At 40.1% G+C, this 14,850-nt stretch overlaps 1 protein-coding gene across 2 annotated transcripts in view; it reads left to right on the top strand.

The window, feature by feature from the left end:
• The window catches only part of GTF3C1 (general transcription factor IIIC subunit 1), a 377,991-nt gene that overhangs the window by 135,284 nt on the left and 227,857 nt on the right, over positions 1 to 14,850 (top strand). For both annotated transcript variants that reach the window (XM_077448810.1, XM_077448811.1), the window contains exons 10-12: positions 3,300 to 3,472; positions 4,222 to 4,367; positions 5,763 to 5,916. In XM_077448810.1, coding sequence (XP_077304936.1) covers positions 3,300 to 3,472; positions 4,222 to 4,367; positions 5,763 to 5,916 — 473 coding nt within the window. The remainder of the gene's footprint in view (positions 1 to 3,299; positions 3,473 to 4,221; positions 4,368 to 5,762; positions 5,917 to 14,850) is intronic.

The raw sequence follows: 14,850 nt of genomic DNA, 5'->3' as shown, positions 1-14,850 counted from the left end.
CTTGTGTACAAATTATTGATATAAACACAAATAAATCAATAGAAAAATGAAAAATATTAAAAACGTAAACAGTCCAAAAAAAAAGGGAGGAGGATAAGAAGATGAGGCTTCAGTCCCCTTAGGTGACTCCGTACACAACACCCTCAAAGTATAGAACAAGTGCACCCAGAGAGAAATTCCTCCACCACTAGATTCAGTGAGGCTTACCAGCTAGCAAGATCTCTTTTTAGGGAGATCACACGTGCTCGCAACTAAAACCATCAGTCCGGTCCTTTAAGAGACACTGCTGATATCTCCAATTTGTGTATCCCCTCCTCGGAACGTCTCCCGTTTCAACCACAATCATTTAATGAGATAAAACAGAAAGGGTCCAATAGCATTACTCCATATAAAACTTTTATTTTAACAAATAAAACAGAGATTGCAAACTCACAATTTCAGCCGTATACAAGCGTGTATATACAGTAACGAGCCGGCTGGCTCTCTCTCGCTCACACTGACCGTCCTTCCTAAACCAACGGGGAATGGCGTTGACGTCAGCACGCCGCTCAACCCCAGGGAGAGAGAGTCAGCCGGCACGGTACTGTATATACACGCTTGTATACGGCTGAAATTGTGAGTTTGCAATTTGTTTTATATTAGCTAGAAAAAAGGAGAAACCAGGTCGGGCAAAAAATTATCAAGGCACCTCATCCCAAATAAAGGTCAAATGAAAAAAAGGAAAAGGACGAAACGGGACTATTACGGTGCTATGCAGTCAATTCAGAAAAAGAGAAAGATGACCCCCACAAGGGGGAGTGCAGAGACACATACTATATGATGTAAAAATAGACAAAAGCTTTATTATACATAATTAAAATAAAATCAAGTTACAAGATTACAGATACCAATACAATGGTTGGGGGTAAAATATCCACACTTGATTAATTGGTTCAGTTGGAATTATACTTGGCTGTTCTGATGGAGTCCCAACATGTTTCGCCTAAACAAAGGCTTCTTCATGGGAGCCAGTAATTGACATGGGGTGGTCGTAAAAATACACTATCTCCAACCCAGAGCCCCACCGACACGATTGGATAGAGACACCTATAGGACATGGAGAGCGGACCAATAAAGAGATCCCCAAATGGTGACTGAAACAATTAATCTTTGATAAATCTCATGTATGGAATAGGGGGGATTAAAAGCCCACGGATGAACAGCTCCCGAAAGGCGATGAGATACAGGTGAGAAAACAAATGCTGACAGAGTGAAGGGATCACACTGCTCCACAACACTCCAGGCTAGGCTGTGATCGATCAGCACAGCCTCCCCGAGGATGCCCACACTGGACCACCAGGGACGCCACCAGACCACCAGGGATGCCCAGAAAAAGGTAATCCTCCCTAGACCACCAGGGATGCCAGTCAGTGCCACAATGGATGCCAATCAGTGCCCACAATGGGCATCACTGATTGGCATGCATTATTGTTTGGCACTGATTGGCATCCATTAGTACAGTATAACAATACAATGCCGCCCATCTGTGGCGCCAAGTGTGCCGCCCATCTGTGGCGCCAAGTGTGCCGCCCATCTGTGGCGCCAAGTGTGCCGCCCATCTGTGGCGCCAAGTGTGCCGCCCATCTGTGGCGCCAAGTGTGCCCATCTTTGCCGCTCATTGGTGCCACCTCATTGGTGCCAATCGGTAAAGGAGAAAACGTACTTATTTACTAGGTTTTGAAACTGAAACAAAAAAAATACATTTTTATTCAAAATTTTCGGAATTTTTTTATTTGTAGCGCAAAAAATAAAAACCGTAGAGGTGATCAAATACCACCAAAAGAAAGCTCTATTTGTGGGAAAAAAAATTATAAAAATTTCATTTGGGTACAGTGTAGCATGACCGCGCAATTGTCATTCAAAGTGCGACAGCGCTGAAAGCTCAAAATTGGTCTGGGCAGGAAGGTGTTTAAGTGCCCAGTATTGAAGTGGTTAAATTACTTTACATTGTGTGTATCTCACATTAAGTTGCAGCAAGAATCTATAATATAATTTTTGTCTTGCGGATATATAATTTTTAACGTTTTTTGGACAGCGCTGTTTTCCCAATTTTTTCATATGCCCATCACAGTGGGCCAATAGAAATGTGTGGGGAGGGAGGTAGGCTGCGACACTCCTGACTCCTCCTCTTCAGCTAGTGCCCCCAATAGCAAGCCTCTTGCTTTGTGGGCACTGGTGCGTGCACTCTCCTAAGCCTCGCCCTATGTGTCAATATAACACACACAGCCATGACTCGGCCATGGGCTGTGATTGACAGTAGCAGGATCCAGTGGCTATGAGGATTGAGAAACCCTGGAGAATCTCAGTTCTCATGGACATCGCTAGATTGAGAGGGAGCTGATGAGTAATTAGGAGGGTCTGAGGGGGGTGCCGCTGCACACAGGTTTTTTACTTTCATGCATTGGATGCATGAAGGTAAAAAAAACTTTGAGCTTTTCAAACCTCTTTAAAGAAAGTTGTGGCAATCTAAGTTCAGTCTTTAACAGATTTTGAGGACTGACAATTTATTTCCATTAAGTTTTCAATGTACAGAAAAAGGAGTACAGGGCATTCACCTTGCAGAATTGCAAAAACTTTATACATGTACCTTTTAGTAAAGATATAGTAAATAAACCTCTAGCCAAAGCACATAGTAGGTTATCACCTAGCTCTATGGTAACAGAACTAGTTTACCAGTCTTGTTTCAACAAAAGTGTACACATTCACAGGCATATCTTCTCCATACTGAGGTACTCCACTGCTAACCAATAGTCACTGTACCTATTGCAAGAGAGAAGTTTAAGAGTACAGAAGGGGAAGGCTGGGAAAAGGCATAGTAAAGAATCTGCCTACTGCAGAGTCCAGCTAAATCCGTAAGCCACAAGGCATCACCCATGCTTATCCCACAGCACCTCAAGAGGAGTCGGGTAGAAAGAGCTTTTAAAAGGTTCCACAGTTCCCAAACCCAGTTACGGAGTGGTTTAGGGAAGTGATCAAGTATCCCATCCTCTTCACATCCCAAATACTGGTGTGCAATTCAACCCATAGGAGGGAGGCTGCTGCTTCTTTCATTTGAGAGGACCCAAACACCGCACTACTGTCAGCACCTATGTAAGGAGCTTTTTAGAAGTAAAATGATAAAAAATGTATGGGCACACAGATGCATGGAAAGACCTGCATGGCACCAGCGATCAGCAATGCTTTACATTTATTATTACTGGCAGAATATATGCTTCTTTTGTCTGTAGTAATGTAATTTTTTTCTTTTCTTTTTTTTATAGGAAAATCCCGTTTACAGCTCGCTGAACTGGACAAAATATCAGTCGCATCCGAAAACAACTGCAGTAGGGACAGTCTCCATTTAGAATCCAACTTCTCTATGCAGTCCACAAATGAGGATAATGATGATGTCTCTGTAATTGAGGAGGTCTTGACAAGCGAGAAATTGAAGCATGTAATTACCATTTTTTTAAATCTTTTTTTTTTTTTCTTCTTCTTTTACTTTGTTTAAATCTATGGAGTTGTCAAATGAATCACAATTGCAAACATTGGTAAAAATATCTCACTTGTAGTCTTAGCCTGTTCCGGAGCTGAATTTCATCAGGTGATTGTTTTATCACGGTTACGTGATAGTTTGTTTTTGGGGTTGTATTTGAGATTTGTAAAGAGAGATCACACAAACACTTGTAAGTATAGCATTTAATTAGGCAATGACAAATACGGATAACAAATGTAATACTATTATAATATATAACAAGAAGCTTTGATTGTAAAGTCTTGTTGTTTCCCTAAAAAAAAAAAAAATGACAAACATGTTATACTTACCTGCTCTGTTGCAGTGGATTTTCAGAGCAGCCTGGATCCTCCTTTTGTCTGGTCCCTCTTCTGTGCTCCTGCCCACCTCCCTCCTGGTTAGTGCCCCCACAGCAAGCAGCTTGCTATGGGGGTACCCATGCCAAATCACAGCACCCTGTGTCCATTCAGACACTGAGCCCTCATCTAGCCCCGCCCCACTCTTCCCTGCTATTTCTCCATCAGTGATCTCTCTGGTCATCAGCTAATGAGCACATAAGCAGCCAAGTAGCCCTTTCAGTTTGCAAAAGCCTACACAAAAAAATGAATAGGCTTTTTAAGATCAAGCAGCTCTGCCATATGAAAATGTACATTTTTTTTCCTTTGCTAAACTTGTATCATTCTGTCTAGGATAAGACCCCTGAAACCAAAAAAGGTAAAGGCTCCTCAAAGTCAGGAACACTGGAAAAATCTCGTGAAACCTATCGCCTTTTAAAGAGGAGAAACATAATTGTGGAGACTGTAAAGAATTTGCGCTTAGTGGAGAGCTTGTTCACGTAAGTCATATCTTTTTGTTACCATTGTTATATAACTATTTGCTTATGAATAGTTTGGCAGTTTATATTCATTTACTGTTTAAGGGCTGACAATTTAATGAGGCTGCAAAAAGTAGGGGCGTCAATTTCTAGGAATGTGATCTCCAAAGCATACACTATATGGGGAATCTGGAGCTCTTATTTTTTTTTAATCAACATTATCTGTAACATTCAATAAACAGCGGCTGGAGACAGCAACTTGTAAGAATCCGATAATCCTTTGGCATCAAAATCCTGCACCCTTAAGGTTATTTCCATAAGGAACCCTTGCATAACTCCAAACAATTTTCCAGGGAGTGGCTTCAAACTGGTATCGGATTTACTGCTACTGTGACAGCAGAAACACAGGTTTGTGTTTGCAATGCTGGCACAAAACGGGTGATATTTTGGAGTCCTTTTATTTTTACGCAGCTATGAAGGTTAAAGTAGAGCAAAACTCTTAAAAAAGTATATATATATATATATATATATATATATATATATATATATATATATATATATATATATATATATATATATATATATATATATATAATTTTTTTTTTTTTTTTTTCTTTCTTTTCTAATCACTATGTAAAGCTGCATTTGTTTGTTTTTTTTGTTAAATTTAGGTTTTCCTCTTTCTTTCATGTGCTCTCTCCCTGTGCTGTACACAGCTTGCTGTTTTGAATAAAGTTTCTGTAGGTGATTTTGCACTGCAGCAGTAGCTGAATGTCAGTTTTATTACAGCAACTGTGGCAAAATGTATGCGTTTTTAGATGTATGGGTTTAATACAAATTGCTCCATGAGCTTTAAATATTTTATGGTCGTATAACAACCAGTACATTGCAAGATTTACTGCATAGCACATACTAGTTCCTCTGTCTACTCTGAATGGGTTTCTTAGGCAATTCAATAATTCAGCAGACCATGAAGTGTTAACCTATTTGGCTATTGTTGGCTGCATCAGGTGATGATGTTGGTTAGTACAAAACTTGGTCTGATCATTCATCCTTCCTCCAAAGATAAGTGAGAGCAGACTTTTTAAACTCATTTCTTCCCATCTGCATTGCCATAAACTTCCTAGATCAAGATCCTTGGCGAATCATAAAGCACTCTGCAGTTCTTGTGAAATGTAATATCCTAAGGATGGTCTGACCACATCTGCTTACTTAATTGTTCTTTAATATTCATGGTCAGGTTAGCATACTGATTTCCAAAGCCATGTTTTTCATAGAGGCTGTGAATAATCAGTTTGATTGACATGGTCATTACAAGTTTTGAAATTGTTACCTCATGTCAATTTCATTTCTTTACTGTGTAATGTTTTCTCTATTTAAAAATATCTTGTGTACAATTTTTTTATTTTTTTGTAGTCTCCAAAAAATGATTGTAGAACAAGAAAGACTGGAGGGTGTATCTACTAAATGCTGCAAAAAATCCATTGTAAGATTGGTACATAAACTGTCTCAAGAGGGTCTGGTAAGGCTTTATCGTACTGTGGTGGTGCAAGATGGAATTAGTAAAAAGGTAAATATATTTTACTCAAGTTATTGTTTACTTAAGTGAAGCTTGTTAAATTTATATACAGTTGTGCTTAAAAGTTTGCATACCCCGGCAGAACTGGTGACATTTTGGGATTGATATTAAAAATATGACTTATGCCAAAAAACTGTCTTTGAGTTACGATTAATGATGAAATCATAATAACAGATATCACGCAAATGGCCCTGATGAAAAGCTTACGTTCCCTGGAATGTTTGCCCTTGGAATAGACACACAGGTTAAAATGACAATTAAAGTTTATTTTCCCACATCGTAAATTGCAATTGGTTTCTGTGTATAAATAGTCAATGAGTTTCTTAGGTCTAGCATGGATGCACTGAGCAGGGTAGATACTGAGCCATAGGGAGGAAAAAAGAACTGTCAAAAGACCGACCTGTTTATTGCGGAGCTCTACTGGTTTTTGAGTTTATTAAAAGTCAGCAGCTACAAAAAGTGTAGCTGCTGACTTTTAATAAACAGACACTCGCCTGTCCCATGGTCCAGCGATGCAGCCACCTGAAGCCTCCATTCTCTCCCCCTCCTCTTCGCGGCACCGACATTGTAAGTGTTGGCGCCCGGCTATGACAGTTTGCAGCTCCACAGTCGAGCGCACACTGCACATGCGCGAGCCGCTCTGAGCTCCGTCAATGGACAGGCAATGTTCTGGGACCTGTGACGTGTCCAAAAACATTGTCGTGAGGAGTTAGGAGTCACCTAGGCGGCCGGAAGGAGAAAGTGGGACAGGAAGTCCCACTCAAACCAGGTACCCAGGACCCCCCCCCCCAAAAAAATGTCAGGGGACGAGTTCTTAAAGCGGAAGTTCCACTTCTGGGTGGAACGCCGCTTTAACAAGGTAATGGAACCTATATAAAGATGGAAAAGGATATAAAAAGATATCCAAAGCCTTGCATATGCCAGTCATTACTGTTCAATCACTTATTAAGAAGTAGAACATTTGGGGATCTCTTGATACTGAGCCAAGGTCAGGTAGACCAAGAAAGATTGCAACCACAACTGCCAAAAGAATTGTTTGGGATACAAAGAGAACCCCACAGGTAGCCTCAGGAGAAATACGGTCTGCTCTGGAAAGAGGTTGTGGGTGTTTCAAGGTGCATGATATAACTGAACAAAAAATATGCTGCATGGTCGGATTGCCAGAAAGAAGCCTTCACTGCACCAATGGCACAAAAAACACGGTTACAACATGCCCGACAACAGTTTGACACGCCTCACAGCTTTTGGCACACTGTAATGTGGAGGAACGAGACCAAAATGGAGCTTTATGATCACAGCCATAAGCGCTATGTTTGTAAAGGGCTCAACAAGGCCTATAACTAGAAGAATACCATCCTCGCTGTAAAGCATGGTGGTGGCTCACTGATGTTTTAGGGGTGTGTGAGCTCTAAAGGATCTCATGAAAATTGATGGCAAGATGAAAGCAGTAAAAAAAATACTGGCAGACATCCATTGGCGGAGGCGGTTTGTTCCCATCCAGATGTATGGGGTATAGATATAGCAGGCTCTTCCCTTAAATTATCCCTATTTGCCGATGACATCATGTTAACATTAACTTCACCCAGAACCTCTTTACCAAACTTGCTATCTCTCCTAGACACTTTTTGGCACTTTTTCAGGTCTCTTTGTCAACTCTTCCAAATCTAAGGCTCTCTCGGTTAACCCCCACCAGTATTGAAGAACTTGCAAACAGCTTTCCCCTTTCAGTGGTGCTCCTCGTTACCTTTTCTAGGAATTACCCCAACATATGTGGGATTGTAGCAGGCCAATTTCCCATCCTTATTCAAAGGATTGTCTGACACACTTTCTTCCTGGTCCCATTGTCTTGGTTTGGCAGGATAACGGCAATCCGTATGTCCTATCTCCTGAAATTGCTCTATTTCTTCTGGGTCTTGCCTGTTTTAGTCCCTTCACATATTTTACGAATACATCAATGCAAGCTTTTGCAGTTTGTTTGGGGTTCCAACCATTCTCAAATCAATAAACAGGTCTTGTATGCTCGACGGATCAATGGGGACCTTTTGGTCCCTAACCTCCAGGCCTACTACATAGTGACAAGCATAGCTCCGCTCTCCCATCTTCATGACACATATCGGATGCCGTTGTGGGCCACGATTGACCTTGTCAATTGTGACCCCCATACCTGTTTCCTCTATACCCTAGCTTCCTCCCATTCACCGCTCAGCTGTAATAGCACCATGTCTAGCCCACTCTTTGCTACTGTGGTACTCTGTTAAATATTCTGCAGGTCGGATTTCCCCTCACCTCCCACTTCTGCGACTTCTCCATTGCCCACTATTTCCTCCAGACTGTGAAAACCCGGCACAATTTTCATGGTGGACCATGAATGGCTTTACTGATATCCACTCTCTGTTTACTCCTACTAGGATACTGTCATTCGATGCCCTACGCTCTTCACATGCTATCCCCTTGTGTGAACACTATAGCTACCTACAACTTAAGCATTTCCTCCAACAACTCATTAAATCCAATTCTACCCTATATATTCTGACCCCTTTCAAGAGTATATGTAGAGCTAGACTCTCTGGGCCTGATATCTCTGATCTGTTCTTTTATAATCTTCGCAAGAAAGCCCCCACTTAGATTCTATCATCTTAAATGGGGAAAAAGAAGTGGGAAGGCATCTTGACCCAGAGGACTGGCAGAATATGACAAAAAACTTCCTCATTATGGAGAATGCCTATAAAGTGCTATATAGGTGGTATTACACACCCGCCAGACTGGCCCGCTTTATACCAACTTAGTCTCCCCTCTGCTTTTAGGGATGTTTGCAGGAGTGTTCCGTGGTTTATATGGTCATGCCCAAAGGCGTGCAAATTATGGGTCAGGGTCTATGCTCTTATTCTGAATTTATTTCATGTTAATCTTAAAAGGGACCCCTATGAAGCCCTTCTAGGCAAACCTATTGCAGAATTACTATGACCGGAAAGGCAACTGGCACAACATATTTTTTACTGCAACTAAAATGACAATTGCTAGGGCATGGAAAACCCCTGTGCTTGGTTTTGAGGCGGTCAAGAAACGTATAAGTTAAGTCATGATAAATGAGAAATTAACAGGCATTTTGTTAGACACGCCTTGCAAGTTTCTTTGGCGACCTTGGATTATGTATGCTCAGCCTTCCCGGTTCGACAGTATGCTCCTTTTGATATAGGGCTTCTCTGGCTCATGCCCCATTGACTCTCTCCTTCTCCTTCTTCTCCTTCTTCTCCTTCTTCTCCTTCTTCTCCTTCTTCTCCTTCTTCTCCTTCTTCTCCTTCTCCTTCTCCCTCTTCTTCTTCTTCTTCTTCTTCTTCTTCTTCTTCTCCTCCTTCTCCTTCTCCTTCTCCTTCTTTAGTCCTGATAGGGTTGGTTTAAGCTTTATAACTTTGTATTTTCAATATTTCTCATTGTTTCCTTCCCCAACCAGTCTTAAGCTTTTGCGTTACATCCACATGGACAAGGAGACCTTTGATTAAAACTCTTATATGGCTATGCTGAGATCTTTGATGACACTTTTGCTTACGGATGCCTTATGCTCCCAGAGGTGCCTTAGAGCGTCTCTCCTGGACTTGTAATCCCTTTTTCTTTTTCTGCTCATCCCATGGAGCATTGAGGCTAGCACCAGCATATTCCTAATGTTCATGTTCCTTTCTTATCCCTTCCCATATGTATTTTATTTTTATTTTTTCTGTTTGTCCCTTGTTTATTGCATTATGTATAGATGAATAAATAAATAAAGTCGCGCTATGGAAAAATCAAATCTCCTAAGTGATAGAAATATGTGAAATAAATAAAAAAATGGAGAGAGGAAAGGAAATATACTGGGTTAGAGCTGCCTGTGCCTGAAGCCCTCACTTCCTTATTGGGGAGGAGAGGGAAATAAAAATGTGAAATAAAAAGGTTATGGCGCTAAACCCTATTAGTGATGAGATGAGTTAACTTATCAAATCCTAGTGTTTAATTTTTTATATAAAAAGAGAAAGAAAAAGAAAAAAACTGTTGGTGATACCGTGAAAAAGATATCCTAAAGCAATTTTATCCAAAACAAATTGTGTGTGATTAATGTGGAGTCAGCATTCATGTTCCATTATAATAAAAACAAAAAATGAGTATTAAATTATCATATGCGTATCAGCCTACTCAAAACATGTAAACCTTCATAAAATGTGCAAATTAGTGGAAATAATGTTAATATTCGACAGTATGTTAGTGTAAAACAGATTGTGCAAACTTGTGCAAAAAAATGTGCAAAAAAAAGCAACTAAAGGTCAGAACAACCAAGGATCAGAAATAATTTAACCATAAAATCGCATGAAGGCGCTAAATGTGCGAATAGACAATATTTTCAACCAATAATCGCATGAAGACGCATCTGTGTCCAATATAAGTCCAAAATTAATATTTGGCTTGATAGTGCTGCCTCTTCAGACTATTGTTGTAATTGTTACAAAAAGTCAATGGGGGGTATTTTATTCACTCGTGCAAATAGTGCGGGCTTTCAATTAGAGAACTTCATCCCCGGTGCGCCACTCTGTGCTATAGTATGTGAATGCTCTCACCAGAGTTAATGCCCCTGTGGGGCTGGATGGACCTTCACAATGTAAGCCACTGTGTCGCTCTCTGGCTGCTGCTGGTGCACTGGGTGAAGCTTCGTTGTTCCGTCCGTATGGTATCCAACGTTAATTATATAAGGGAAGAGATATCCATAGTGTAATACGTTCTTAACCAAATCGTTCGTTTATTAATATTAAAATCTACTCACATTTTACATTAAAAGCATGTGCATATAGGAAAAACTCCGCCGTTCGTCTCAAACGAGTGAACACAACGTGGCCACGCCCTACGCGTTTCGTCACTACGACGTCCTCTGGAGCGGCCATATTGGTGCACCTTATTGCTTAAATAGGGTGCAGTGCTCCACTACGCCTGCGCTAAAATAACAGTGCCATTTTGGGTGTGGGATGCCCTTACTCTGCTGGGGATGAATGCCATTACTCCCCCTAGTGCCCTTAGGGAAGACTGATATACTTAGCCTTGGAGCACTGCAGCCTACCCATAAACCATACTCAGTTTAGATGACATTCTTTAGTCTTTTCCCATTTAACCGGACGTTTGTAATTAAGAGAATAAAAATAAAAATAAAAATGACACTAAAAATACAGTAAATAAATGTATGTATAGGAATACATACATAAAATTCACGTATATAAAATTCATACATATAAAAATTCTTACATAAAAATTCATACATAAAAAAGGGGGTATACATTAATACTGAAAAAACGCATAAATTTGTAAAGATTATAAAAATTATAAAAATTATTTAAGGGGTTTTTTAATATTATTTAATTATTTAAGGGGTTTTTTTAATATGTTTAGAAAAGTTTTTTATGCATACTAATATGTGAATGTAAATGGAGAAATTATTCCAAAGGAAAGTTTTCCAAGAGGAAAGTTTTTTTGGGAAGGAATTAAATAAAATAAAATTCTTAAGAAATAGATATATATGGAGGTGCTAAGAAGGTCTGTTTAACATCGTCCTATAGGTGATTGTAATATTTGTGACTGTGTGTTTGATTCCTACAGGGGAACTTTTAGATAATTTAGATAAGTCTTATTGTAATTCCGACACATCTAATGTATTTTGAATGAATAACATTCGACCTGAACCCGAAGGTGTGGGCCATGAGATGTTAATGTTGGGGTAGATAGGTTACTTATATATGTGGTTAGGTCTTATCGGGATCCTGTAATGTTATGTATGTGTGTGGGTAACATTCGACTACGGAATGTTCGTCCAGCATTATCTAATGCTGAGGCAAACAGTTGACTATTAAAAGTTAGTTAAGAAGCAATTGACTATTAGAAGTTAGTTAAGAAGCAATTGAGGTCTAATTCTATGTTCATTCCCCTTGGCTGGAGGGTATCTAAATTAAAAATCCATTTCGTTTCGTTCCTGGATATTTTGATCGTTTTGTCTTCCCCTCTCCAGTGGCCTCTTATTTTGTCTATTCCGTAGAAAATCATTTGTCCAGGGTCCCGATTGTGGAAATCCCTAAAGTGTTTGGAAACACTGTGTTTCTGGAAGCCTTTTTTGATATTTGCAATATGTTCCCTTATCCTGACTTTTAACTCCCTGGTAGTCCTTCCCACATATTGCTTATGGCAAGGACATTCAATGACGTAAGTGACGTGGGAGCTGTTACAAGTAATCAATTCTTTGATTTTATATTCTTTTCCATTAGAGGTGGAATTAAAAGTAGTTTTCTTTTTTTCTGTCTTTTTACTATTTCTGCATGGGAGGCAGTTTCCGCACTTATAGAATCCTTTTAGGGTTTCAGAAATTTTTATTTGTTTTGGTGGGTCCACCACATTTTTTACTAGTTTGTTTCGGAGTGTTGGAGCCCTCCTGTAGATGAACCGTGGTTTGTTCGGCAACATGGCCTGGAGTGAGCTGTCTGCTTGTAAAATCGGCCAGTGTTTTTTGATGATACGCTCTACATCTTTATGTTGTCTGTTATACCCTGTAAGGAACGCGATGTCATGGAGGTTTTGTTTTGGTTTTACTTTCTTGCCTTCAATTAATTTTTTCCTATCCATATGTTTTACTTCATTTTTTAATTTACGGAGATTTTCTTCTTTATATCCTTTCTTCCTAAACCTTTCGATGACTATATCCGCCTGCTTATAACGAGGAAGACAATGAACTATCCATAATGGAAGAATCCAGGGAAAACCCAACCCAAGACACAGAACAGGAGTGGAACCAACCCACACACACACAAGATGGAACAGTAAGAAATGACATTCCACACACACCAGGGTATAGGAGACCCGAAGGGAGGACAGTAGGGGAATATGAGCAAGACAGATATAGGGGGAATCATACTCCCTATACACCAAACATTCCGAGACATCACAACAGATACTCTCCTCTAAGGGAATACCCCCAATACACCCCATTTAGAAACCGGAGGTTTGAAAGAGATTTTTTTCCCAGGGGACAGGAACACAGACCACCAGGCCCGAGAGATACGAGACATGGTCCCCAGAGAGATTGGAGACCATTTCGATATCCAATAAGGAATCAACAGTACGGGCCCCCCAGAAGAAATGGTGGATGGAACCCGAGATGGACCAGAGAAGACAATACGAGGAGGAACTATGGGGGAAACGGCCATCATCGGAATCAAAGAGGGGAAGAAACACACTGGATACAAGACAGAAGAGCAGAAAACGCATACGAGGAAAGAGAGGAGGCCTCCAGAAAAAGAAGAAGGGAACAATAGGGGAGGGCATTTATAATTTAAGTAAGGCGGTTTTTACGGAGGAAGAACTCAGGGTGCTGGACATGGGCTTAAAGTTTGCCCCAGATAAGGGACTAGATAAATTTGAAACATACATAGACCTCCAAAGATTTGTGAGAAAACTTAACATCAAAAAATTCTTTGCAACCAAGAATCCACATACGAAGGAAGATACTAACACATTTTACCAGCACTCGCAATTAAGAAACAACTCAACCTTCAATCCCAAAGTCCAGCAGGATGAAAACATTAAGGTCTTCAAAAAGATGGTCGAACATGACCTAAGGAATATAGAGGTGAGAAAAACCAAAGGAAAAGGAATATGGGACACCATTAAATCAATTGAAAAGAGAAAGGGGATTATCATCAGACCCGCAGACAAGGGAGGCGGCCTTGTCATTTTGGATAAACAAGACTATGAGAAAGAAATGGAGAACTTGTTGAATATACCTGACACATACAAGAAGTTGAAGAAAAACCCGAAATCAGAATATGAAACTAAACTTAAGAAATATATCAAAAAAGGCAAAGATCAAGGCATTTTGAATAAAAAAGAGGTGAAATACCTATTTCCAAAGGCGGCAAAGACCCCAGTTATTTATTACGTCCCTAAGATCCACAAAAATCAAACTCACCCACCTGGGAGACCCATAATAAGTGGAATCGATTCTTTGTTTTCCAGGTTGGGGGCATATGTGGATGGTTTCCTACAGCCCCTGGTGACAAAAGGAAGGTCATACTTAAGGGACAGTAAGCAATTACTAGAGGACTTGAATGGAATCCCCATTAGTGAAAGTGACATATTGGTGACGATAGACGTGGAATCGCTATATACAAATATAAAACAAGAGGATGGCATTAGCAGTGTCGAGTGGGCATTACAACGACTATCGGATTTAAAACAGGAACAAATAAGATACATCATTGAAGGCCTAAGGATGGCAATGACTTCGAACTATTTCTGGTACAATGGAACTTTCTATACACAGACGAAAGGCGTGGCAATGGGGGCAAAGTACGCTCCAAGTGTGGCGAACTTGTTTTTGAACCGATGGGAGGAAGAACAAATCTATGGAGTGCATAGGCAAAATTTGAAATTTTACCGTCGATATATAGACGATATTGTATTGGTATGGGGAGGCACGGTAGAACAACTGCAAGACTTTTTTGGAGAAATCAATGACAATATATATCACATCAAATTCACAGGAAAGTTTAACACCCAGACTGTAGATTATCTGGACCTCCAAATTTACAAACATGAAGGAAATCTTGGCACCCGCACCTTCTTCAAGACCACGGATCGCAATGGGTACATCCCCACAAATAGCTGCCACCATTCTAGGTGGCTAGGGAACATACCCAAAGGCCAGCTTCTACGGCTATACAGGAACTGTAGCAAAATTGACGACTTTGATAAGCAGGCGGATATAGTCATCGAAAGGTTTAGGAAGAAAGGATATAAAGAAGAAAATCTCCGTAAATTAAAAAATGAAGTAAAACATATGGATAGGAAAAAATTAATTGAAGGCAAGAAAGTAAAACCAAAACAAAACCTCCATGACATCGCGTTCCTTACAGGGTATAACAGACA

Source organism: Lithobates pipiens, unplaced genomic scaffold, assembly GCF_037356315.1.
Source record: "Lithobates pipiens isolate NorthernLeopardFrog02 unplaced genomic scaffold, aLitPip1_a1.2 Scaffold_22, whole genome shotgun sequence".
Lineage (NCBI taxonomy): Eukaryota > Metazoa > Chordata > Amphibia > Anura > Ranidae > Lithobates > Lithobates pipiens.
The sequence above is the reverse complement of the archived record's forward strand: the minus strand, read 5'-3'. Positions and strand labels throughout refer to the sequence as shown.